This window comes from Bubalus bubalis, chromosome 3, assembly GCF_019923935.1.
Source record: "Bubalus bubalis isolate 160015118507 breed Murrah chromosome 3, NDDB_SH_1, whole genome shotgun sequence".
NCBI lineage: Eukaryota > Metazoa > Chordata > Mammalia > Artiodactyla > Bovidae > Bubalus > Bubalus bubalis.
In genome coordinates, this window is record NC_059159.1 from 132,069,988 (window position 1) to 132,095,794 (window position 25,807).

Consider the following 25,807-nt stretch of genomic DNA (forward strand, 5'->3'; position numbering starts at 1 on the left):
GAAGTCACAGAAATGCCTAACACGGGGCTTGAGACAGAGGAACACTCAGTACCTGTCCACCCTCTCCTTACCGCGACTACTCCCCTGAGTGATGGAGTCCTGCTTTATTACTATCAACACCGCTACCATTGCTATGATTGTGTGTATTAGTCACTCAGTCGTGTCTGACTCTTTGCGACCCTATGGACTGTAGCCTGCCAGGCCTCTGTCCATGGGATTCTCCAGGCCAGAATACCGGAGAGGGTTGTCATTCCCTTCTCCAGGGGACCCATTGCTACGATTATTTCCTGGCCGACAGCAGCTTCCTCGACGCCCCCCACAACACCCCTAGCCTTAGGTGTTTGCCCTCAGGCTCTCTCGGCTGGATGGGAACAGAAGAGGACAGAGAGAAGAGGAAAATTAAAAGGACAGCTTTTCACAGAGGAAATGAGAGGCTCTTTCCCTTCTTCCTGCATTGGGCTGGTGCTATAAATAACGTCAGAAGTTCCTAACTTGGGCTTTTCCCAGGTCACTTGGGTTCCTGGGTAAAAGGATGCTGAGCCAGGGGCCCATGGGGAACAGTTACAAGGTTGCATTCTGTGGCAGTTGAAGGAATGACTTTGAAAGAGTCTATTTTGGCTTCTTGAAGGAGCAAGATGGGACACGAGGTCTGACTCACTGCCTAAAACATGTCTACCTCTTTCAGAGAGGGGTTTATGTTGCTATGTTTACTGGCTGGAAAGACTGAAGAGGAATAGGTTTATGTTCCGCTGTCTAAACAAAATGCAGACGGAGCCCACAGACAGACTCTTGTAAGGCTGACCTTCTCCTGCTGCCCATGCTTCCTGCAGACTTGATTTAAGAGTCTTCCCCGACTCTTCGTTTTTTCCCCTGTGGACACGGGGAGGGAAGCAGCTGGCTGGATATTCATGATGCTAGCTAGCTAGCTGTGGTCCGGGAGCCTCTGTGTTTTACTGCTGGGGCGTGTGTGGACATCACCTCCCAGGCCACCTCTCCTCCCAGCGGGCTGGTTGGAAAGCCCAGGGGCACCCACCCTTCACCACCCACACTCACACCCCAGGAAATTGATTGAGGCTGCTGGGAAGGAGGGAGGAAGCATCTGGTGATCCAGGGACATTTTCTCATTTCAGGCTGAGCGTCCTAATCTTCAGAGGTCTAAGAGGTAGCCTGATCTATGGGATAAAGACAGGAAACACCAGTTTGCAGAGCTTCAGGAAGTCTAGGCAGGAGAGAACACCAGACACTAGCTTACTGGAGGCCGGTGGAGGTCACTGCAACTTGGCGGAGAGGAAGGGTGATCTTCCACTGTGAGACTAGAGAGGGAGGTACACTAAGGCATGGCACCAGCCGAGGTACAGGGCTCTGGGTGGACACGTGGATGACACACAAAGCCAGTCCAGAACAAGAAGGGAGGTTTGGGTATGTTCTTTGTTACCCTAGGTCATCTCTGGACCAGATAAGACTTTCCGTCTGAGCATCAGTGCATGTTACAGAGATGCTTCACTCTTCTTCCTTTCTCATACCAGCCATGTGTCCCCCGGTGCCTCCAGATTGGACAGTCCTGACTGGCATTCAGTTGTGGATCAGAAGATGCTCCCATTCCCATTTCAGAGAATGTAGGGGTGTGTTCCAACCTCAGGAGGTGCTGCCACAAAAGGGCAGGAGCCCTTCTGCTCGCTCCCCACCTGCTAGGCAGTCCTCAGGTGGAACAAAGCCCTCCCGGATGGGATGAAGGCCTCAATTTGGCTCACTGAGGCCACACTGAATCTGAAGGGCTTTGACCCAAAACATGGGCTGCTCTGCACATGGTGGCAGAGGGGGATGAATGAAAGTCCCGCCTTTTGTAGCCGGGCCACCCGTGATCAGAGGGTCTGGCACCTGTGTTGGATATCCATCTCCCTGCATCTCCAGCTCCCAGTTCCCCTCCAGGGCTTTCCTGAGGTAGGAGGCAAGGCAGGATGCTACACCCTGGGACACAGCAGGGGCTGAGAACCAGGAGCGGCAAGGCTACTCTGTGACATCATGTGCCAGGTGAGCAGTGTGGCCCACTAGCTGGGGCGCAAGAAGCAGGAAGGGGACCCCCATCAGGATCATCAGTCAAGAGCCATGGTGATGAGAGAGAATGGCTCAGAGCATTTCCCTTTGGGCTGGCTTGTGAGGAGGCTCTGAGAGGGCTCAGTCTCTGAGCGTCACCTTGCGTGTGCCTGCTCAGTTGCTAAGTTGTGTCCGACTCTTTGTGACCCTATGAACTGTAGCCTGCTAGGCTCCTCTGTCCATGGGATGTCCAGACAAGAACACTGGAGTGGATTGCCATTTCCTTCTCCAGGGGATTTTCCTGAGCCAGGGATCAAGCCCACGTTTCCTGCATTTCCTGCACTGGCAGGCGGGTTCTTTACGGCTTTGCCACCTGGAAGCCCCTGTGGTGTTTCGTCTTAGCACTTTCAAAGACTATATCTCTGTTCCTCATCATAGCATCAGCTAAATTGGGAGTGACCATTTTGCAGATTCAGGCTAACTTGAGCCAGAGTTCTCAACTTTAACTTCACAGATGGGCTTTAGCATCTGTAAATCTGCTCAAACAGGGTGTAAAATCCAGAAATAATTTTTTTGAGTGGAGGATGGGTCAGTTCTCATCATGCTCCCAAAGGGACTCAACAGAGAGATTCAGGGCCAGGAGTCCTGTTGAAGGTCCTCCCACAGGTCCTGGAGAAGCTCCCCTGGAGCTCTGGAGGCCAGGGGTGGGGAGTTTCTTACACTCCCTGGGGTCTTGTGGTCAGAGGTTCTCAGCCACAGTCCAGGAGGGCAAGGCTGAAGGGACATATGCTTAGCCAGTATGATCTTTCCCACTCATTCCTTCCAAACCATTGATTGCAACATCTGTAAACAAAGAAAGGAAATAGACCACAGGAAAAGCAGGGTTTGGGGCAGGGAGGTCAGGGTGGCTTGGAGCTCCGGCTCAGAAGAAACACTTCCATGAGGTCACCATGTGTATTCTTAGAGAAGAAACCATTCCTTGGAGAGCAAGCCTATGTCACAGGGAGAGCCCTACCGTGTGATGTCTGGGTGGAGCACCATATATGGGGCAGAGACGCAATTACCTTCTACTTATAGATCCAAAGGGCAGCGCTTCCGCCATGTATTCTCGGAAGGAAATCAGGCACCCATATGTCAGGGCTTTAATTTTACTCTCTGACTCCCTCCCTGCAGAAGACCTCCATGCTTCTATATAAACACCCAAACTTCTTTGGCTAATGAGGACTTTCAGGACATACCAAGAGTAATTGCAGTTGACCTTTGAACAACGCAGAGGTTAGGGGCACTGACCTCAGAGCAGTTGAAACTCCAAGAACTGTTATCTCAGCCTCAGAAACAAAGGAGCTCAGAAATGACTCACCCGAGGGCAGGAAACTGAAACTGCCTGGATAGAATCTGGACACAAGCAGCCCTAATTCTTTTGATTCCATGTAGTGTGATCTCTAATCGAACACAAACTTTTGCCCACACTGAGTTAATTTAAAAGCTATAAAATGAAAATATGTAGAGGTACTACGTTAATTGGAAAAGAAAAATCCATGTATAAAGGGACCCACGCATTTCAAATCTGTGTTGTTCAAGGGTCAACTACATAAAGGAATATTAGCACCCCCGAGTTCTATCACAGTCCTTTCTTTTTTTTGAATACGGACCATTTTTGACCAGATTATTAAATCTGTTACAATAATGCTTCTGTCTTGTGTTTTGGTTTTCTGGCCATGAGGCATGTAGGGTCTTAGCTCCCTGACCAGGAGCTAAGAACCTGCAACCCCCTGCATTGGAAGGTGAAGTCTTCATCACTGGGCCACCAGGAAAGTTCAAATTGTCCTTTCTTTTGAAATGGAGTGAACAACTCTATCCCTAAACAGTTTCAAATGTGACTAGGCATAAATTATGACATGAAAAAGCAGCCCAACAGATTTGTGATGAAGACTAGGGGAAAGACAGGAAAGGGTTAGTTGCTCAGCCATGTCTGACTCTTTGCGACCCCATGGATTGTAACCCACCAGGCTTCTCTGTGCATGGGACTCTCCAGACAAGAATACTGGAGTAGGTTGCCATTCCCGTCTCCAGGTGATCTTCCCGACCCAGGAATGGAACCCAGGTCTCCTGCATCACAGGCTGATTTTTTTACTGTCTGAGCCACCAGAGAAGCCCTTCTGAAGACTGGGGGAGGTACCAGGAAGGGCACATACTGGGAGTCAGGCAGGCCCCAGTCAGGACCCCCATTCTCCAACTTCATCCTGGACAAGCCATGTGAATGCAGAGCCACGGCTTCCTGATTCAGAAGGAGGGTACCCTGCCTGGTACCTTTTTCTACCAACTCTAGTTCTTGTGTCCCTAACAGTGATCATCACATTTCAGAGCTGGAAGGACCTAGAGGTCAGCCAGACTGGGGCCTCTCAGACTAATGGCACACAATCCCTTGGGGACCTGTTAACATGCAGATTCTTACGCAACTGTCAATCTCCCAAGGGTCCTGGATTTGACACTGACTGCAGATGCTGCCAGCCCTCGTGGGGACCTGATGCAAAACTTTTGTAGGGATGGGAATTTAAGCACAGCGACCCTGCACTCCCACCGGGTCAAAGTCTGTGGTCCCTCGGGGAAGGGGTGGGAAGGTGGCTGCCATGTTGAATGGCAGGGGCCTCCCTCTGTTCGTTTTCAAAACTGCTCACTCTGTTCCCTCTACCCACCCAGCTCAGGTCAGAGCAGCAAAATGAGAGCCAGCACCACAGACAGAGAGTTCTGGATTAGGGTGGGAATCAAGCAAAGGAACAAAAGGAAGGAGGTTGGGGAGCACAGGGAGATGAACGGCAAGGCTTCTGTTGGCTCCAGCTTGGGCTGGCTCTGGGGCTGTGCTCTGCTCTCATCCAGGAATTTATATAGCACTGGGAACAGAGCCACAGACTGAGGGTGGGAAGGGACAGTGGAGGTCCCAGCTGACGTGGCCCAGATGGCCTGACATCACACAGCTGGTTAGAGGCACGGCTGGATTGAGAGACCAGGTCTCATGACTCCTGGGCCTAGAACTTGTGTCTCCACACTCACCATCTTCCTAGAGATGTTCAACATGTAGAGCATACTGGTCTTTAAATAACCCACATGCCACAAGTAGAGAGACTGCATGCCACAACTAGAGAAGCCTGGGCACCACAACGCAGACCCAGTACAGCCAAAAATAAAGATAAAGTAGACTAGACTAGAATAAAATATATTTCTACATGAACTCAGCATCCAACACCTGCAGCACCCCAAGCTCCCTGCAGAGCACGAATGTGCTGAGAACACACCTGACACCATTGACTGAGGTCAATGGAGGGGCACTGGGTTCTCAAAATGAAGTTTGTTTCTGAGGTGTCAGGGGCAAGAAAGAGAGCAGGCTTGGAGAGGGTGAGGTGGGCCAGGGCCTCTGGGAGGGGAGAACGCTGTCTGCAAATGTAAAGGAGCCCTTCAGCTAGGGGGAGCCCTGCCCCCAGGACCATGTGCCACTCAGCTGTGTCTAAGTGGCCCTGTGAGTCTGCGTCCCATCTGGGTCCCATGGGTTGGCAGGCTGGGGCAGGGAGGGATGGCTCACCTGTGGCAGTCATGCCAGATCCAGGCATGGCGCCCATTCTTGGGTCGGAAGTCGGACTGGCCATTGTTGTGGATCTGGGAGGAGAAGCGTAGGAGCCGCCGGTAGCCCGTGGTGGGGTTGGTCTGGGCGGCCGAGGCCGAGAGGCAGTTCTCCTCCATGGCGCACTGCAGCATGAACATGGGCCGGTCCTCCAGGTAGGTGCTTTGCTGCACGATCTCTGCATTGAGGACCAGGTCAGGGGCGGCTGGGAGCAGGGCAGACACAGGCTTCAGACAGGCCAGAGACCCCACGCCCCTTCTCACCTAGGTTTCCTTTGATTCCCGAGCAGTGACTGGCCTGCATGCCTGCCGAGCATCTGGAACTGGCTCTTGTGGTCTCCCCTATCCGGGTTAGGGATTACTACCCCCAACTCCTTCTCCCTTCTCTGAGAGCCCTGCTGGACACCTCTGCAGATCTCAGTGTGTGCGTGCATGCTAGTGGTTCAGTGGTGTGCGACTCTTTGTCATGTTTGCAAAATATTGTCAGTAGTTCAATCTGGGTAATGGGTCCATGAGGCTTCATTATATTAATATTATTCTATCTCCTTTAGAATAATCCTGGAGTAACAGACAAATTTGGCCTTGGAGTACAGAATGAAGCAGGGCAAAGGCTAATAGAGTTCTGCCAAGAGAACGCACTAGTCCTAGCAAACACCCTCTTCCAACAACACAAGAGAAGACTCTTCACATGGACAACACCAGATGGTCAACACCAAAATCAGACTGATTATATTCTTTGCAGCCAAAGATGGAGAAGTTCTATACAGTCAGCAAAAACAAGACCAGGAGCTGACTGTGGCTCAGATCATGAACTGCTTATTGCCAAATTCAGGCTTAAATTGAAGAAAGTAGGGAAAACCACTAGACCATTCAGGTATGACCTAAATCAAATCCCTAATGATTATACAGTGGAAGTGAGAAATAGATTTAAGGGCCTAGATCTGATAGACAGAGTGCCTGATGAACTATGGCTGGAGGTTTGTGACATTGTAGAGGAGACAGGGAACAAGACCATCCCCAGGAAAAAGAAATGCAAAAAAAGCAAAATGGCTGTCTGAGGAGGCCTTACAAATAGCTGTGAAAAGAAGGGAAGCAAAAAGCAAAGGAGAAAAGGAAAGATATACCCATTTCAATGCAGAATTCCAAAGAATAGGAAGGAGAGATAAGAAAGCCTTCTTCAGTGATCAGTGCAAAGAAATACAATGGGAAAGACTAGAGATCTCTTCAAGAAAATTAGAGATAGCAAGGGAACATTTCATGCAAAGATGGGCTCAATAAAGGACAGAAATGGTATGGACCTAACAGAAGCAGAAGGTATAAAGAAGAGGTTGCAAGAATACACAGAAGAACTGTACAAAAGAGATCTTCACAACCCAGATAATCATGATGGTGTGATCATTCACCTAGAGCCAGACATCCTGGAATGTGAAGTCAAGTGGGCCTTAGGAAGCATCACTACGAACAAGCTAGTGGAGGTGATGGCATTCCAGTTGAGCTATTTCAAATCCTGAAAGATGATGTTGTGAAAGTGCTGCACTCAATATGCCAGCAAATTTGGAAAACTCAGCAGTGGCCAAAGGACTGGAAAGGTCAGTTTTCATTCCAAGAAAGGCAATGCCAAAGAATGCTCAAACTACCGCACAATTGCACTCATCTCACACGCTAGTAAAGTAATGCTCAAAATTCTCCAAGCCAAGCTTCAACAATACGTGGACCATGAACTTCCAGATGTTCAAGCTGGTTTTAGAAAAGGCAGAGGAACCAGAGATCAAATTGTCAACATATGCTGGATCATCAAAAAAAGCAAGAGAGTTCCAGAAAAACATCTATTTCTGCTTTATTGACTAGGCTAAAGCCTTTGACTGTGTGGATCACAATAAACTGTGGAAAATTCTTCTTCAAGAGATGGGAATACCAGACCACCTGACCTGCCTCTTGAGAAATCTGTGTGCAGGTCAGGAAGCAACAGTTAGAACTGGACATGGAACGACAGAGACTGGTTCCAAATAGGAAAAGGAGTACGTCAAGGCTGTATATTGTCACCTTGCTTATTTAACTTATATGCAGAGTACATCATGAGAAATGCTGGGCTGGAAGAAGCACAAGCTGGAATCAAGATTGATGGGAGAAATATCAATAACGTTAGATATGCAGATGACACCACCCTTATGGCAGAAAGGAAACAAGAACTAAAGAGCCTCTTGATGAAAGTGAAACAGGAGAGTGAAAAAGTTGGGTTAAAGCTCAACATTCAGAAAACGAAGATCATGGCATCTGGTCCCATCACTTCATGGCAAATAGATGGGAAAACAGTGGAAACAGTATCAGACTTTATTTTTTTTGTGCTCCAAAATCACTGCAGATGGTGATTGCAGCCATGAAATAAAAAGGTGCTTATTTCTTGGAAGAAAAGTTATGACCAACCTAGACAGCATATTAAAAAGCAGAGACATTACTTTGACAACAAAGGTCTGTCTAGTCAAGGCTATGGTTATTCCAGTAGTCATGTATGGAGGTAAGAGTTGAACTATAAAGAAAGCTGAGCACCAAAGAATTGATACTTTTGAACTGAGGTGTTGGAGAAGACTCTTGAGAGTTCCTTGGACTGCAAGGAGATTCAACCAGTCCATCCTAAAGGAAATCAGTCCTGGATGTTCATTGGAAGGACTGATGTTGAAGCTGAAACTCCAATAGTTTGGCCACCTGATGCAAAGAGCTGACTCATTTGAAAATACCCTGATGCTGGGAAAGATTGAAGGCAAGAGAAGGGGACGAGAGAGGATGAGATGGTTGTATGGCATCACCAACTCAATGGATATGAATTTGAGTAATCTCTGGGAGTTGGTGATGGACAGGGAGGCCTGGCATGCTGCAGTCCATGGGGTAGCAAAGAGTCAGACACTACTGAGCGACTGCACTGAGCTGAACTGAATCTCCTTTAGAGTGGCTTGAGATTTTCCATAATAAAAAGCAGACAATAACAATGAATCGGGGCTTCTCTGGTAGCTCAGATGGTAAAGAATCTGCCTGTAATGCAGCAGACCTGGGTTCAATCCCTGGCTTGTGAAGATCCCCTGGAGAAGGGAATGGCAACCCACTGCATTATTTTTGCCTGCAGAATGCCATGGGCAGAGGAGCCTGGCGGGCTATAGTCCATGAGATCGCAAGGAGTCGGACACGACAGTGACTAAGACCTCTAACTTCTAACAGTGAAATCATGCTACGAATAGAGAGAACACTCTTAATGCTTTGGTCTGATTCTTCTGGGAATTACAAATGTATTTCCCACCATGTGTAATACTGTATGAAGATTTGTACTACATACAATACTATTTATATTGTATTAGTCTGTTAATGCTGCCTCTCTTAAAACATATCTTGACATATACAATTGTTAATAAATATCCATTACAATATTTAATTCATAACCCTAACCTACACTTTATTTATTTTTAAATTAATTAATTAATATTACTTCTTAACTTTTGACTGCACTATATCTTTGTTGCTGTGTGGGGCTTTATCTAGTTGCGGACAGCGGGTCTATTCTCTAGTTGCGGTTCTCAGGCTGCTCACTAAAGTGGCTTCTCCAGTTGCAGAGAATGGGCTCTAGGCGAGAGGGCTTAGTTGTCTGGTGGCATGTGGGATCTTTCTGGAGCAGGGACTGAACCCATGTCCCCTGCATTGGCAAGCGGATTCTTAACCACTGGACCACAGTTAAAGATAAAGCAGTGATAAACGTCCTGTAGTAAATCTCCGCGTGTAACTTTAATCGTTTCTTCAGAATATATTTCTGTAACTTGCTGGGGGCAGGTTGCATGCTTTCAAGGCTCTGATATGTATCCGGTTCTACCAGTTTCCCCTTACACTGTTGCTCCACGTGAGAGTTTTCACCCAGTTACCTCTTTTAAAACAAGCTTGACCTATTCAATTAGCACAATGTACATAGCAGGTGTTTAAAAAAATAATCACCAGTGGTTACAATCTATGTTTACTAAACAGTTATATTAGAAGGATTAACTTCTTCGCCAAAGGATTAACTGTGTCTCTGTTTAAAAGTGAGATTCTACTGAACATTTCTAGTGTACTTCAATTCACAGGAATGTAGTATATGAACCATTTATGACAAGACCCAGAGACTTCCCGGGTGGTCCAGTGGCTAAGACCTTGCCTTCCGACGCAGGGGATGTGGGTTCGATCCTTGGTTGAGGAACAAAGACCCAAAGACCCCTCATGCCTTGCAGCCAAAAACAAAAACAAAAAAAACATAAAAGCAATATTGTAACAAAATTAATCAAGGCTTAAAAAAAAAATGATCCACATAAAAAAAAAATCTCAAAATAAGCAAACAAACCTTCAAACCTAAGACCCATCCATCTTTTATTTTCTGATGCTTGCAAATTTCTGAGGTGAGTGTCCTCTATGAGCTTTGCTTCCCTCATGTTCACCACTGCCTGGAGCAATTCTGCCCAGTCTGGGTCCCCTCCCTGGCTGTGCATGGAGCCCAGTAGATTTTCAGGATGCACAACTGCTGGGGCTGAGTGTTGAGTGCACAGTTTAATGAGGGTGTTGTGGCCTCTTTTCATGATGTGTACACTAGTCAGTACTCAATGGACAATCCCTTTGCCTCCCTCTGCGCTCGTCACTGGTGTCTCCATCAGGCTCTCTTCTTTCCGGGAGGAGGCCAGCCCTACCTCCCTCTCAGGAGTCTCAAGGTAACATGGCCTGACTTGGCTGGTAGCCCATTCTCAACACCTACCATGGAATGAGATCTTGACCTCCCTAATACCCAAAGCATCCCCCACTCTGTGCGACCCTATGGCCTGTAACCCACCAGGCTTCTCTGTCCATGGGATTTTCCAGGTGAGAATACTGGAGTGGGTTGCCATGCCCTTCTCCAGAGTATCTTCCCGACTTAGGGATCAAACCTGGGTCTCCTGCATTCCAGGCAGATTCTTTACTGAGCCATTAGGCAAGCAAAAGGTTGCTAGAAGAATATATTTTCTCTTTATGAATAAAATATGAAGCCAGATCAGTGTTCCTGGCCCCAGTGGCTCTTCCTCCCCCTACAGACTCTGACTGATGCCTTCAGCCCAGGCAGAAGGGTTCTTTGAGCAATAGCCCCATGAAGGTCATTTTTGGTCTGCCGTGAGCATGTGAGGGCCCTGTTGATCTCATAATTCTTGGTCCTCATAATGAAAAATTCCCCTTTGATCTCAGTATCTAGGAGAGTGGGCTTCTCTTGACTCATGGGTTTGTTTCTACCTCATGCATGGTGGTGGTGGTGGTTTAGTTGCTAAGTCATGTCTGACTCTTGTGATCCTGTGGGCTGTAGCCTGTCAGGCTCCTCTGTCCATGGGATTTTCCAGGCAAGAATACTGGAGTGGGTTGCCATTTCTTTCTCCAGGGGATCTTCCTGACCCAGGAATTGGACCTGGGTCTCCTGCATTGCAGGCAGATAATTTACCAACTGAGTTATGAGGGAAGCCCAGGCATACTGTGAATTATATTAAAGACCACATTTCTCTCTTTCCTTTGGCTGGTAGGAAGCTCACTGTATAATGACAACAATAAATGTATATGACTCTATGACAGTAAATGTATGTGCTGTGCTAGCCTAAGTTGTGTGCAGTTGTGTCCAATTCTGTGTGACCCCACGGACTGCAGCCCGCCAGGCTCCTCTGTCTGTGGGATTCTCCCGGCAAGAATATTGGAGTGAATTTCTGTGCCCTCGTCCATGGGATCTTCCCAGCCCAGGGATCGAACACACATCTTTTACCTGTCCTGCATTGAAAGGCAGGTTTTTTTTTTGTTTTTGTTTTTTTTTTTTTTTATCACTAGCACCACCAGGGAAGCCCAGTAAATGTATAGGTCTCTATAATATATAAACTTTTATTAATCTCTATCAGTTCCAGTTTGAGCCACTCTCATTTTGCCAATACCTACTTTTTAAAAATTATATATATATATATATATAATTTTAAATATTTACTTATTTGGCTGTACCAGGTCTTAGTTGCAGCATGCAGAATCTTCAGTTGCAGCATGTAGGATCTAGTTTCCTGACCAGGGATCAAACGCAGGATACTAGCATTGGGAGCATGCAGTCTTAGTCACTGGACCATCAGAGAAGTCTCCCTACTCTTTTCTAAATCTGCTTTTATCTTATACTACCTTGAATTTTACTTAGGTTTATATTATCTTAGTTTCTTTTTTGATAAATGGTATATTAAAAATATAAATAAATTATTAAGCTGAGAAAAGACTCCCGATGATGGGGAGACCACATCTCTCTGCCTGGGGGTCTGGTAAGGGTGGTACTCGCACTCTTTCCTCTCAGAAAGGATGCAACAATATATAATGTCTCCCCAAGAAGCTCACGCTGCGGTTGAGAGTCCTGCTTTACAAGGGTTACGAAATGCTGAATGGGTCTAAAAGGGGGAGAAGTCGCTGAGTTCAAGTTTAATCTCCCTAGTTCTCCGTGATGGTAAACGACAGCGCATCACTGTTTTTTAAGCGGTTGCATGCGTCATTGTCACATTTAATTTCCAGGCTCTAGGAAAACAACAAAGACTGTGGATCATAGCAGTGAACTAACTTTGCCAAGATCAGCTAATAAACGGCAGGCAATGCCTGGTCTGGAGTCCTTTGGCCAGGCTCAGGGCCTCTCCCACCTCCCAGATACACAAGGAAATCCTTTGATAAGGCAAGGAGGGTGGGATCCAGAGAAGAACACACCCACAGGGCTGTCAGCCAGTCCTTTCAGCTTGGCAGGGAACCTGCTGAGATGGGCACTCTGAATTCTGGCCAGGGTGGGGATGGAGGTGGGGGTGGGGGCTCCCTTCCATGTTGTCAAGCTCTCTAGGATTCCCAGGGAGTCACTAGGAGGTTAAATCACCCTGTGTGTGTGTGTGACAACAAAAAATGATCTATGTCCTTTTGTTTTTTTGACCATTCCACACAGCATGTGGGATCTTAGTTTCCTGACCAGGGATTGAACCTATATCCCCTGCATTGGAAGCGCAGAGTCTTAACCATTGGATCCCCAGGGAAGTCCCAGGAAATGATCTGGGCCGCAGGGCAGAAGGAAGGAAGCGGACCCACCAAGCAGTGTGTGTTTCACTGCTAAGCCAGAAGCCAGCTCCCCAGAGACCAAGTCACTTAATTCTCCTAAGGCCACTTAAATAATCCACAGTGACCCTGCCTTTGAACCCAAGGCTTCCAGACTCCCAACTCCTCCTTCCAGCCTTCTCCACTGTTATCAGGCAAGATTCCAGGGTTGCCTATGGGGGTAGTTCCTCTTGCCCCTGATTCTTCTCACTTAACAAGAATCCATCCCTACTTTCCATTTTGCTGGGCTCATAGCAGAGACCCCAGGCAGAGCCTTGCAGGGAATAACCAGTGAGGCTCTGTGCCCCTCCTGGAGCCTGGCAGGACAGTTGTCTAGACCCCCAGGAGCTCTCACTTTCTGAGCAGGCGACTCCAGCCCCGTACCGCACGCCTCCCTCGGGGCAGGCCACATCCTCCCCGTCGTGTCGGCAGTGCGCCAGGGACAGCTCCGTTCCCGAGCACTTCACACCACTCATGACCACCTTGTTGGCGTTGATGTTTCCATGCCAGTACCAGGTCTCCTGCATGAACCAACAACAACAAATAGCCAGCACATCACCTTGAATTGTCACTTTCCCACATTCTATCAAATTTCAGCCTCACCAAAACACCCAAGTCTTTCTGATCCCATTTTTCATATGGAGACGGCCAAGACAGAGTCACTTACCCAAGTCATGCAGTTTGTTGGTGGCAGCGCAAATGAAGCCCGCCCCCTGCACTTGGATTCTGCCCCTCTCCCCTTTTGGAAAGCACAGCTAAGAGTGTGCTCAATGCTGTGTATCAGGAACAGCAGCCATACTGCCTGCTCCCTCCTCCTGAGCCCTGGGCAGACATTACTAATCTATCACAGCACTCTCCTCTAAGCCTAACTGTGCTCTCAGAATCCTTCTCACCACCGTGCTCCAGGGAGACACCACCAACTGATCAGAATTGGCAGGAGAGAAGAAATCTAGTCACATTTGTCAACAGTTCCATCTTCATACATCTCATTGGTTCTGATTTTCTAGAGAACCTACGCACTCCTCATCCTCTAGAGAGAAAACTGGGACCTCGGGAAGGGATAAGGCCTGCAATCAGTGTACTGAGGTCAAGGGTAGGCCCATCTCACAGCGTCCGCTGTGAGAATCAGGTGTCTTAGGAAAGCGCTGACAGGGAACAAAAATAGCCGGACGGCCACTCTGTTGCAATGAGCACTGTTCTTCTACACTCCATGGAGAACCAGCGAGTGCCTTGGCTGGTCATAAGCAGGATCAGCAGAAACATGATGTGGCTGTGTGAAGCCAGGCTTCCAGAGGGCCCGGGTACCAGAGGCCTGCCCCTTCCTTCTGGGTGGTTTGTGGAGTTGCCACAGGGCTGCCTGGCTGAGTTCTCCCATGTCGCTACTAAGAAACCCCTTCCTCAAGCAGCCACCCAGGGCACAGGGGCTGAAGTCAGGTTAGCAAAGTGAGATGGGGGTGCTCCGGACATTTTCCTGTTCTGGGAGAAGCTTAAGAAAGGTGTTTATAGAGCCTGGATATGGAGGACCTGGACTATTTGTTCCATGTTCACAGAGAGGCTGGGAAAGGTGGCAGGTCATTATGTAGCCAGCTGGTGGGGGTCCAATTGGGAAGTGACCTCCAGCCTCCTGGCTCCCACTCCTCTTGCCCCTGGCCTCTTTCTGACAATGTTCCATCCCAGGATGGGGTCCAGAGGGCAATGATTTTTTAATCCAAACCACTGCTTGTCTTTCTTCTGTTCCTTTCTGATGGGGGGTGGAGCCTAGCTGCTCTTGGCTGAGTCACTTCTGAGCTGGTGGCAGGAGTGTGCAGTGGCTGTGAAAGGGTCCTGAAGCAAGGCTTGGGGAACTGCCAGCCAACCAAGGAGAGGATGCATGGATGTGGACACAGCAAGGAAGCATGTTGTGGGAAGAGGGGCCAGCAAGGGAGCGAGCTAAGACAGGGGTCTCCACCCACTTGGTACTGGTCCGAGACCTGTTAGGAACCGGGCCACTCAGCAGGAGGTGAGTAATGGGTGAGTAATCGAAGCTTCATCTGCCTCTCCCCATTGCTCTCCGTCACTCACATTACTGCCTGAAGCATCCATCCTGCCCCTACCCCGTCTGTGGAAAAGCTGTCTTCCACAAAACCAGTCTCTGATGCCAGAAAGGCTGGGGACCGCTGAACTAAGGCGTCTGGGGTGTTGGGTCGGGTGGTCTCCACATGCTCCCCCCGCCATAGGACTGAGTGGCTTCCCCCTGCAAAAGACAGGTCGGGACACCCCAGAATGAGCCCCTGGCGTGGTCAAGCCCAGTGCACAGAGCTGAGACCCGAAACCAGAGTCCAGAGAGTGCGTGACCCATGCAAGGACTTGGGGCTGCAGGGGGCAGAGCAGTGGAGGACAGGATGAGGTTTTTCCTCCAAGTCCATGGCTCTCTACCTCCTGGGAGTCACAGAAGATGGGGGCTGACGAGAGATGGGCAGGATAGGACTGGATGCAGGATTCAAGGCCCTCGGCGGCGGGGTGGGGGTGGGGGCTTCTCACCTGGAAGGCATTGCTGGCAAACCCCAGGCCTAGCTGCCGGCAGACGACCATGGCCTCCACAATGCCCCAGTTCTCGCCACACACCATGCCCCACACGAGGGACCCGTTCCTCTCCACCAGCACCTCCACTCGGCCCTCGTAGGGGTTTCGGCCCCCGTTCAGGCGCAGCTGTGGAGGGAAAGGAAGGCATGATCACTGGGAGGGGAAGGCAGGTTGATGCCCCACTATGGTACTGCCTTCAGTCTCAATTTCCCCAAGGCAGGGGGTCCTGCCTGAGACACAGAAGTTTGGCATCACTGAGAACCTGCTGTGTGCTGGGCATCATGCCCAGCATGGTCTTCTGCATTAGGTGCCCCTCCCCTGCCCTACTGCAGCCATCCTAGGACTCTAGATGCCAATACAGCCAGGGAGATCCACTGACACCACTATAGACCCACTGATCTCACAGTAGAATCTGCCTCCGCTGCCCATGAGCCCACCAGGGGGGTGGGTCTCAGATCAGATACTTGGAAAGAGGCAATAAGAAGCCTTAAAATGGTAGAATCCCCCAATTCTTTCTGGGACCATTTTCTCCTCCCTACACCCTCTCCTGTACCCCAGTTCCAGCTCCTGATTGCATCTCCTCCCACAACACCCTCTGCTGTCCTTTCCAGAAGAACTCTTACTTGACAGTCCCACCTGGCACCTCGGAGACCCCAAATCTAACTGGTCCTCTTTTTCTCTCTACACCTAAACCTGTGCTCTACCTCCCCCTCATTCTCTATTTCAATGAAAGGCACTACCACCTGCCCCAGGGGCAGCAAACCGTGTAGGGTGAATGCAGGGACCACAATATGTAAATAGCAGGGCACAGCTGTGTGCCCAAGAAACCATATTTACAAATACAGGCAGAGGGATGGATTTGCACTGCAAGAGATAGTTTGCTGATCCTGAATCTATTCTGTTAGACAAGCCAGAAATCGAGGAGCGAGCGTCAGCATCGCCCTCTTTCTTATCCCTTACATCAGAAGCTCCCAACCAACCCCCTCCACCCCTGTCTGTTAGGAACTGGACTGCACAGCAGGAGATGAGCAGCAGGAGAGCAAGGGAAGCTTCACATCTATATTCGCTCCCCATCGCTCTCTCATCACCCCCAGATGGACCGTCTGGTTGCAGGAAAACAAGTTTAGGGCTTCCACTGATTCTGCATTATGGTGAGGTGTATAATTACCTCATTATATATCACAAGGTAATAATAATGAAATAAAGTGCACAATAGAGGTAATGCACTTGAATCACCCAGAAACCATCCCACCCACAACCCATCCTGGTTGGTGGAAAACATTGTCTTCCATAAAACTGGTCCCTGGTGTCAAAAAGGTTGGGGACTGATGCCCTACATCCCATCAGAATCTTCCTCCATGGATTTTATCTCCCAAGTCCCTCCCACTCACGCTCTTCCCTCCAGCTCTATCCTTACCCCTCCTGCCAGGCACCTTCACCTCTGGCCTGAAACAGCCCTCCTCACCTCCCTCCCACTGCCTCTCCTCTTGCCTTCACTGACCTATTCTCCATGCAGAAGCTAGAGTGACTTTTACCTCCAGGCACATGGCCTTCTTTCAGTTTCCATGGCGACCTAACTCTCCTGACCAAGTTACACAGTACGTCTCATTTCACACTGAAGTCTATTACATACAGAGGCCCCTTTGCTTTTGGCTGTTCCCACTCATCTTTCCAATTCTATACCCAGTGGCACTTCTCTCCAATGGGGGTCAGTGCCCACTTACATCTCCTTCTTAGCATTCTTGACAATTATAATTAAGCTAATTTATAATTTTACAATTTAATGGCTGTCTCTCTGATGATATATAAGAGCCAAAGAGCAGAGCTGTATTGGTCTGGTTTACTGGAGGATCGATAACTAAGACGGCACCTCTCAGATGTTAAGTACATGCCACAATTCCCTTTGGAATGGATGAATACAACACCAGGCTTACAGAATGAAAGCATGGACCACACATGAGTCCAAGCCCATAAAGGGAAGCAGGATAAGGTATTTGGATTAAGGACTGGAATTTGGGGGACGGGCTCTGAAAATGTAGTCCTTAATCCAAGTACCTTATCCTGCTTCCCTTTATGGTTCTAACAATTCATCCCTTTGAGATAAGACCTAATACTCCAGGAATCTTCAGCTGTTTGTTTGCCAGTCCTTAGCAACAGCACAACCCTTAAGTCATAGGTCTTAATTCTTATTGACTTGGGGGCTGGGAGGGTCACAGAGGTCAGCCGGCAAACAGACAAGCCGAGGGCAGTCCCGACCTTAGATCTATCTACCAGGGCTGAGCCGATGCATAAATGGCATATATGGTTCCTGTAAAGTGCTCAAACAGGGCCTGGCACTCAGTGAGTGCTGAGAAATCTCAGACATCATCACAGCAATGATCATTATTAGGGTGGGAGTCCCAGCAGAAAGCAACCTTTCTTCAGAGGACCTAGAAGAGGTCAGAGCAGGTAGGAAGAGGGCTGGCCCTCGGAAGACTGACATTTGACTTCCTGAGTGCCTCTGGGCTGGAGGAAACCCCAGTCCAGGTGCTGGACACTGGCTAAGGATTGCACATCACCTGTGACTAACATATCTTTGTTGTTGTTTAGTCACTCTTGTGACCCAATGGACTGTAGCCCACTAGGTTCCTTTGTCCATGGGGTTTTCCAGGCAAGAAAAGCAGAGTGGGTTGCCGTTTCTTTCTCCAAGTGATCTTCCCAACTCAGGGACTGAACCCACATCTTCTGCATTGGCAGGTGGATTCTTTATCGCTGAGCCACCAGGGAAGCTGGATCTATATAAAAACAAATAAGCAGGCAGAGCCATGGAGAAAGTCCTAGAAAGGCCTGAGCCTCAGTGAGAGGCAAACCAGCCAGCTCCAACATCCATAGGAAGGCCAGCAGCCCTTGGGGAGGGTGTACCTTCAATCCATCGGGATGTCTCCAAGTAACTTCAAGCCATCCCCTCTGCTCATCTGAGATCTAATGAACACCTGTATTTCATCCTTTATGTGCTTACTGAACTCTGCCGGTAATGTTGGCACCTCCTCAGAAATGAAGTGAATTGTGTGTAATTCCCCAGATCCATTCATTCATCCAGTATTTATTTGGCTTTTATTACGTGACAGGAGCAGGTTTCCCAGGTGGCTCAGCGGTAAAGTATCCACCTGCAACGCAGGAGACTCAGGAGACGTGGGTTTGATCCATGGGTTGGGAAGATCCCCTGGAGGAGAGAATGGCAACCCACTCCAGTATTCTTGCCTGGAGAATCCTATTGACAGAGGAGCCTGGCAGGTTACAGCTATGAGGTCGCAAAGAGACAGACAGGACTGAACTGACTTAGCAGGCACGCACGAGACAGGAGGAGTGCTGGAAAACTCACAGGCAAACTTTCAGAGCGCTTACCTTGTCCCCCGCCCTATGTAAGCCCTTTATGGGCATTCGGTCCTCACAGCATCCCTAGGAGGCAGTGGTACCATGTCATCCCCATTCACAGATGAGGGGAGTCTCAGATGGAGTAAGCATCTCTTCATTACCATACTAAACCACCTCCAAACCATCCACCTAAGCCCGCTTCTTCAAGGGTGCTTTTGTCCCAAAGCAGGAATCGCTGAGTCAGAACGGAGGACCAAATTTGTGCCTTACAGTCAGGATAGAGAACTCCTCCTGCTGGGAGGTTGGGGTCCTGAACCTTGGGCCCCATGTTTTGAGGGCTTTATAGTAAGTCCCCTACATAGGAAGTAAATCCCCTTCAAGTTGCAGATTTTCAAGGATGTGAATGTGCCATTCCTGCCAGCTGTTGTACTGTACTACTGTACTTTTCAAGGTACTGTACTACAAGAGTAAAAATGTTTTCTTTATTTTTTATGTTTGTTTTTTATGTATTATTTGTGTGAAAAAGTATCATAAACCAATTACACTACAGTACTCATAGATAGCCAATTGCACTAGCCTGGGTAGCCAGGCTAACTTTGTTGGACTTACAAACAAAAACAAACAAACTGAACTTATAAACCCACTCTGGGAATAGAACTGGTTCGTATGTAGGGGACTTACTGTATTGTCCATTGGAGTCAGACTGGGTCCTGAGGCTTAGGATACGAAAGCTTTAATCACTAAAGTGTTAGTCACTCAGTTGTGTCCGACTCTTTGTGACCTCATGGACTAATGCCTGCCCGGCTCCTCTGTCCATGGAATTCTCCAGGCAAGACTACTGTAGTGGGTTGCCATTCCCTTCTCCATGAATCACTAAAGCTCGTAATTTTGTGCCTTGTGAAAACCATCTCCGGTTGCCTCCAAGCATCTATAGCCTTGGCAAGGAGTGGTGTGCCAACCCCTCACATATGCCCTTCTCACCACCCGCCTGGTCTCCTCTGTCTCTGGCCTCCTGGACTGATTATGGCCTGGAGGACACTGTCCGGGACAAATGAGAGCAGGGACTGTGATGGCGACCGCAGGACTGACCTCTAGGCCACAAGCTGAGCCCTCTAATGGCTTGCATCCTGATTTAGGGAGTCTGGAGCCTTCCTTCTCTTTGGGAAGTCCAGATCCTCTCCCCTTCCCCTCCTCGTGGTTTCTGAGTTCCAGCACCAAGGCTGGTGGAGCCTCAGGCCTGCACAGAGGTACACCCTGGAGCACCGGAAGCCATGGGCAGGGACCCCTCATGGGGGCTAGGTTAGCACTGAAGCTCAGAATGTCCTGATAGCTTAGGTGGTAAAGAATCCACCTGCAATGCAGGATACCTGGGTTTGATCCCTGGGTTGAGAAGATCCCCTGGAGCACTCCAGTATTCTGGCCTGGAGAATTCCATGGACAGTCCATGGGGTCACAAAGAGTCGGACATGACTGAGCAACTTTCACTTCACTCAAAATGCCAGTGGGCAGTGCTGATAGATAATTGGATTTATTATTATTTTTTATTTCGCAATGGACTGTGCCCTGCCTTATTGATTGCACTGGGGTCAGCTGGCTCCCTCTGCAGCCCCTCTCCTAGGCAATTCCCCCCCAAAAAACAGACTTCATTTTATTACCCTAAAGTTTGCAAAAATTAGGACTGGGGAGCCTGAAGAATTCCGAGTCCAAACTTTTTCCCACTACCAGGGGGCAGTGAGGCTCCCAAGTTTGAGTCTCAAAATGAAGACTTGAGTCTTATATGAGACTCACCTATATTGAGTCTCAGTATGAAGGCTCCTGTCTCTAGGGCTCTCTTTGGGAGGATTCCTGTCCTTTGTCCCCCACTGTCTGTGCAGCCCAGGTTGCTTGGCCAGGTGTTCCTGTCCTAGGTTCTAGAGCCAACAAAAGTCTGAGAGGCTCTGGCTGAAGAACGTGGCTGCACACTGACTCTGGGGCACAGAAAACATAAGGCCTTCAATGGGAGCTGGGCCTCCTCTTGAGACACTTCCTAAAGCTCCAAGCTGTGGCCATGCCGCCAAGGCTGAGCAGGCCTGGAGCAACCTCTGTAACAGGGAGCAGGGTTTCATTGCCCCTGGAAGAATCCAGGCACCTGAAGATGTATTGGGGGCCTTTTCTCGTTTCCTAGAGGAGACTGGGGGTTGCAAGAGAGGCTGGCCATGAAGTTCAAACTCAGCCCAATACATAGCTCTCCATTCCCAGGGCTCCCCTCCTGGGCACCCCATTCCAGAAGTGGCCTGGCTCGAAGTTCCAGTATCCATGGAACCCCAAGAGGTCTCGGGGTCAGCCAGGAGCCTCTGGCCCACACCCTCTCCACCTCATTACCCCTCAAGGATGCCAGGGGAGGTCCATCCTTCTCCAAATTTCTTAAAACAATCCCAGGCATTTCTTTTTTCCTATTCCTTTGGTTCTAGGTGGCAGTAGTATGCAGTTTGAAAGAAGGGAGTGACATGCAGGAAGCTGAATTTTTCTGAGCATGAATAGAGAAAACAAAACACCTACCTCCAGCCAGTGGGGCATGGCGAGGCCGCCCTGTATTTTGATAAGGTTGCAGTTCACCAGTCCCTCACCTGTTTTTGGAGGTGGCAGGTAGGAAGCGAGGTAACAGGACCCAGATGTTAACAGGAAAGCAAGCACTGGCATTCTCCAACTCACATTCCACCCGTGGGTGTGGTCCTGCCATCCAGACAGGGCCAGGTCCACAGTTCAGAAGGGAATTGGCGGTCAGCAAGGCTGCCAGGGGACCCTGTGTGGACTAGCTCGCCTGGTAAACCCACCTGCCAGCCCTAGAGCCTTCCCACCTTGGCATGTCTCCCCAGCAATGAAAGAAACACAGCTTGGCTGTGGCTGAATGGATGAAACCTCCCAATTTCATGTCTGTGAGTTTTATTTATTAGTCATTCAATGAAAAGTCAATTTCTTAAAGAACTGGGGGTTGGAAGGGAAGCTAGGAATCACCTCTCTCACCTCCTTATTTTCCAAGGAGGAAACTGAAACCTGAAAGAGATTAATTAAGGAATCAGCCAGTGAATGATAGTGAACTGACTTGTGTGTGCACGCTTAGTTGCTCAGTCGTGTCCAACTCTTTGTGACCCCATGGACTGCAGCCCACCAGGCTCCTCTGTCCACGGGATTCTCCAGGCAAGAATACTGGAGTGGGTCGCCATTTCTTCCTCCAGGGAATCTTCTTACCCAGGGATCGAATCTATGTCTCCTGCATTGGCAGGTGGATTCTTTACCACTGCAGATCTTTTACCACCAGGAAGAAAGCCCTTCCAGGGGATAGAAATGGCCAGATTCAGGCATAAAGCTTTCCCACACCCCACGCTTGAGCACAAGGCTCACCTTCTAGAGCCCGAAGGGCCTCTGAAAGGATGAGGGTGTTTTGTGCTAGGAGTGTGGTGCCCCCACTGGCATGCCTGGGCACACAGCCTGGCTCAGCTCCACCCACCATAAAGCCCTTGTGGAAAACCTCATTTTCTTTGGCCTAGGCCTTTCATTTGGGTTGAGAACCCCATTCTACCCAAGTCTAATTTGTCTGAAGTGAATGGTACCCCAGCGCACGGGGACTCTTGGCACGTCAGCTTTTGGAGCTCTATTATGACTTTCTTGGAATGCTGCTCAGCAATTAGAGATGCCAAGCCTTTCCCACAGCTGTGGGGCTGTGGCCCACGCCCCTGCTCACTTACAAGCAAATACTTGGCTCAGCGGAGAGCTGTCGAGTTCACATTTTTAGCCCCATGGGGCAGTAAGCTGTTGTGGCTGACCAGTTCAGTAGTGCTTTTGACATGATGATGCCAGGGTCAAGAAGCAGTGTCAGAGCCTGGCTGGAGAGCCATCCTGTACCCCAACGTGTCTGCATTTGCTCATTTTAAAAAATAAGCCCTCAAGAAGCTCTTCCAATGTGCCAGCCTGGTGACCAAATTCATGGTTTAGCACAAAGCATTAGATAGGATTTACCAGGCCTTTTTGGAGGATGGGCTAGACCTCCTAGCAAAATCTTGTTAGTTATCCCTGTAGGAAAAGTCATCAACGTGAGGGTACATGATGCAGGTTTTTAGAGACCCCGTCTCAGGAAGGGAGGGGTGTATATCAGACATAATGTTGTTAAGGTTTCCTTTCCTTTCCCTCTGGAAACCAAAGTACAGTCTTTGGCCCCAAACACTGGCTACATCGTGCTTGTATCTGTGTGCTTTACAGACCAACTGTGGTTCCTCTGGGTCTTTGGAAAGGGCCATTGCCAAGGGGACCACAGGTGCTGCAGTCCTTGAATCCTTCGCAGGAAGCACTGAGTTGCAATCACACTGTATGTCCAGCCACAGAGTACGGCGGGGCACACAGAGGATCCCCAATCTCTGAGGACAGTGGAGCTTATCCATGTGTCTTTTCGTTTGGCACCTCCACCAAAGCCAGGTGACAGCCACTGAAGGTGACAGCAGTAGAGCCCAACAACTTTCTGAGCTCACCATCAAAGTACCTGTGGGCAAGCTTCAGCCTGAGACCATCTGGTCTACCCTTTCTGCGGAGTCAATGACCAAAACATAACACAGTCCCCTCTGGGCATCCAGGCTCCTCACCTTTTTCTGGAAGCCCATGGCGGGGATGTTACATCTCACAGCAGCATCTTCCTCATGATTGCAGCCCTGAGACTCAGCATTGAACTTGCAGTCTATGATGGACTTCTCATTCCCCGTGCACTCGATTTCATTGAGGTGAATGGGTCCTATCCCTGGAAATAGAAAATGAAAAGGCACTATGAAGGCTTCCACAAGAAAGTTTCTTCAAGGGGAAAGGAAGTCCCAGACAGTAAGAACATGCCTCTCCCATCCTCAGAATGCTCCCAACTGCCTCCCACAATAGCTCAATGACTCAGGCCTCTTCTACCTGGAGAGAATGTTGTCTTGGGAGTCACTTCTCCCATAAGAACAAAGGTTGTTACTAATTGATGTGACCTTGACCAACTCACTCGGCCTCTCTGAATATTGAGAAGCTGAAATAGAGGAGCTGGTCTAGAGGGCATTTAAGTTCCCTTCTCAACTTGTACACCCTGTGTATTGATGAATCCTAAAGGGGCAACTCTCAGAGTAGTCGGACTCCCTACAGCAAAGAGATGGCATTCTCAGACTGGATGATCTGAGTTATAGAAAGGAATTTTAAAAATAAAAATATGAACAAAGCATGAGGAAATCACAAAATCGCAATGCATAGTCTATTGTGTGGACTAATACCACCCCCAGGCCCGCAAGAAAGAAAAGTGTCTGTCACTCAGTCATGTCTGACTCTGCAACCCCGTGGACTGTAGCCCACCAGGTTCTTCTGTCCATGGAGTTCTCCAGGCAAGAATACTGGAGTGGGTAGCTGCTGCCTTCTCCAGGGATCTTCCCACATCAGGGCTCGAACCCAGGTCTCCCGCATTGCAGGCAGATTCTTTACCATCTGAGCCACCAGGGATGAGGGGAGGATGTTAATATCTGGTCCAGGAGAACAAAAGAGCCTTGTGGGGAGGTCACCTGTTAAGAGCTGTTACCCTCAGTGAAGGGACACAGCGGCCCTCAGAGAGAATAAAGACCCAGCTCCTCCTCACCTCCAATCTCCCCCAGTGTTCCCTACTAGCCACATCCAAACCTGCCTTCCAGGGCCCTGAACCATGTGGACAAGGAGGAGCGTGGAGCCGCAGGGGCAGACAGAAGACATCCCACAGGGACCCCTAATGCACATGTGGGAAGCTTTCCATACAGGCACCAGGATGGCAAGGGGGAATTCCCCACTGCTGGGAAGAGGGAATTCCCAGTTTGTCAGTATTCAACTCAACTCACCTCACAAAACCACCTCTCCTCTGTCTAGCCCATAAAGACGGATCCAAGTCTAGTTCTTTCTGGGACCTCTGGGCTGCTTCAACCCCCACCCTGTGCCTTGCCCTGCTCCGTGACCTCCTCTCTCTCTTGATCTTCACCATCATCCTCTGGTTTGGGTCCATCCCTCAGCACTCATCTGAGCCCATAAAATCTCCCATCTTTATGACGACCCTCACCTGACCCCACACCTCCTTCTGGCCTGTCACTTTCCTCCCCTTCAGAGTGAACTTGAAAGAGTCATCTGCTTTTGTTCTTTCTGCTTTCAGCAGGAGGACCTTTCCTAATCTGCTTCTCCACAGCATCTCCCTAACTCAGGAAGCAGCACCTCCATCCTCCTGGTTCTTGCCAGAACCCAGAGGCATCACCCCCTCCTCTTTTATCCACAGACAAGCAACCCATCATCATGTCCTATTCACTCCCCCCAAATCTCAGTGCTTTTCATTTCTGCCACTTATCTAACTCTGTCACCTCCCATTTGGACAAATGACATAGCTTCTAGTCTCCCTCCTGCTTGCTTATTCCAAAATATTCCCCACACACAACCCATGAGATTTTTTAATGCATGGTTAATCATGTCACTCCCCTATCTTAATCCCTGTAATAGTATCTCACTGCAGTTCAGGGTACAATTAGTTCCCAAATGGTCCAAACAGGGACCAGCCTCCACAAAGCGTCCCAGCTATGCTTGCTCCTCCCCAGCTTGACCACATGTCTCTCCTTTGGCTATTCCTTCTGCCTGGACCCTCTTCCTCCTTTTCCTTAGCAGTGAACTCCTGCTCAACCTTCAGGGCTCAGGTCTGATGTCACTTCAATGGCACAACCTTTCTAAGCCTCATCTAAGCTGGGTCCCCTCAGGTCACCTCCACTGAGCACTCCACTTCACGCTGTATTCTGGTGGCTCTCTATTCAATGTCTGTCTGATTCCCTACTGGGCTGCAGGTCCCACAAGGGCAGGCATTACATCTATGTTCCTTGGGGATTACCAACCAGAGACTAGCAAATAGGAGGTGCTGCAAACAGTATCTGAATGGACATCCTTGACTTAAGTAAGTGCCTGTTGATTGTCAGCCTCTGTACCAGTGTTGGGAACTCACAGAGGAATACAGCAGTCCCTGTCATGACAAGCTCATAGTACGTGGCTGGGGGATATAGGCACTTAGACAGACTTGTAACATAATGTGGCACATGATAAAGATGGAGGTAACTCTCTGCACTTTGGAGCCCCAGGGAGGGACCCTTGG

The 25,807-nt window shown here is 49.1% G+C and overlaps 1 protein-coding gene across 1 annotated transcript in view; it reads right to left on the reverse strand.

Moving 5' to 3' along the window:
* Window positions 1-25,807, reverse strand: part of LOXL2 (lysyl oxidase like 2) — a 112,430-nt gene that overhangs the window by 10,413 nt on the left and 76,210 nt on the right. The window contains exons 7-10 of the mRNA XM_006069549.4: window positions 23,289-23,440; window positions 15,280-15,447; window positions 13,115-13,280; window positions 5,612-5,855 (exon numbers count right to left, since the gene is read on the reverse strand). Coding sequence (XP_006069611.2) covers window positions 5,612-5,855; window positions 13,115-13,280; window positions 15,280-15,447; window positions 23,289-23,440 — 730 coding nt within the window. The remainder of the gene's footprint in view (window positions 1-5,611; window positions 5,856-13,114; window positions 13,281-15,279; window positions 15,448-23,288; window positions 23,441-25,807) is intronic.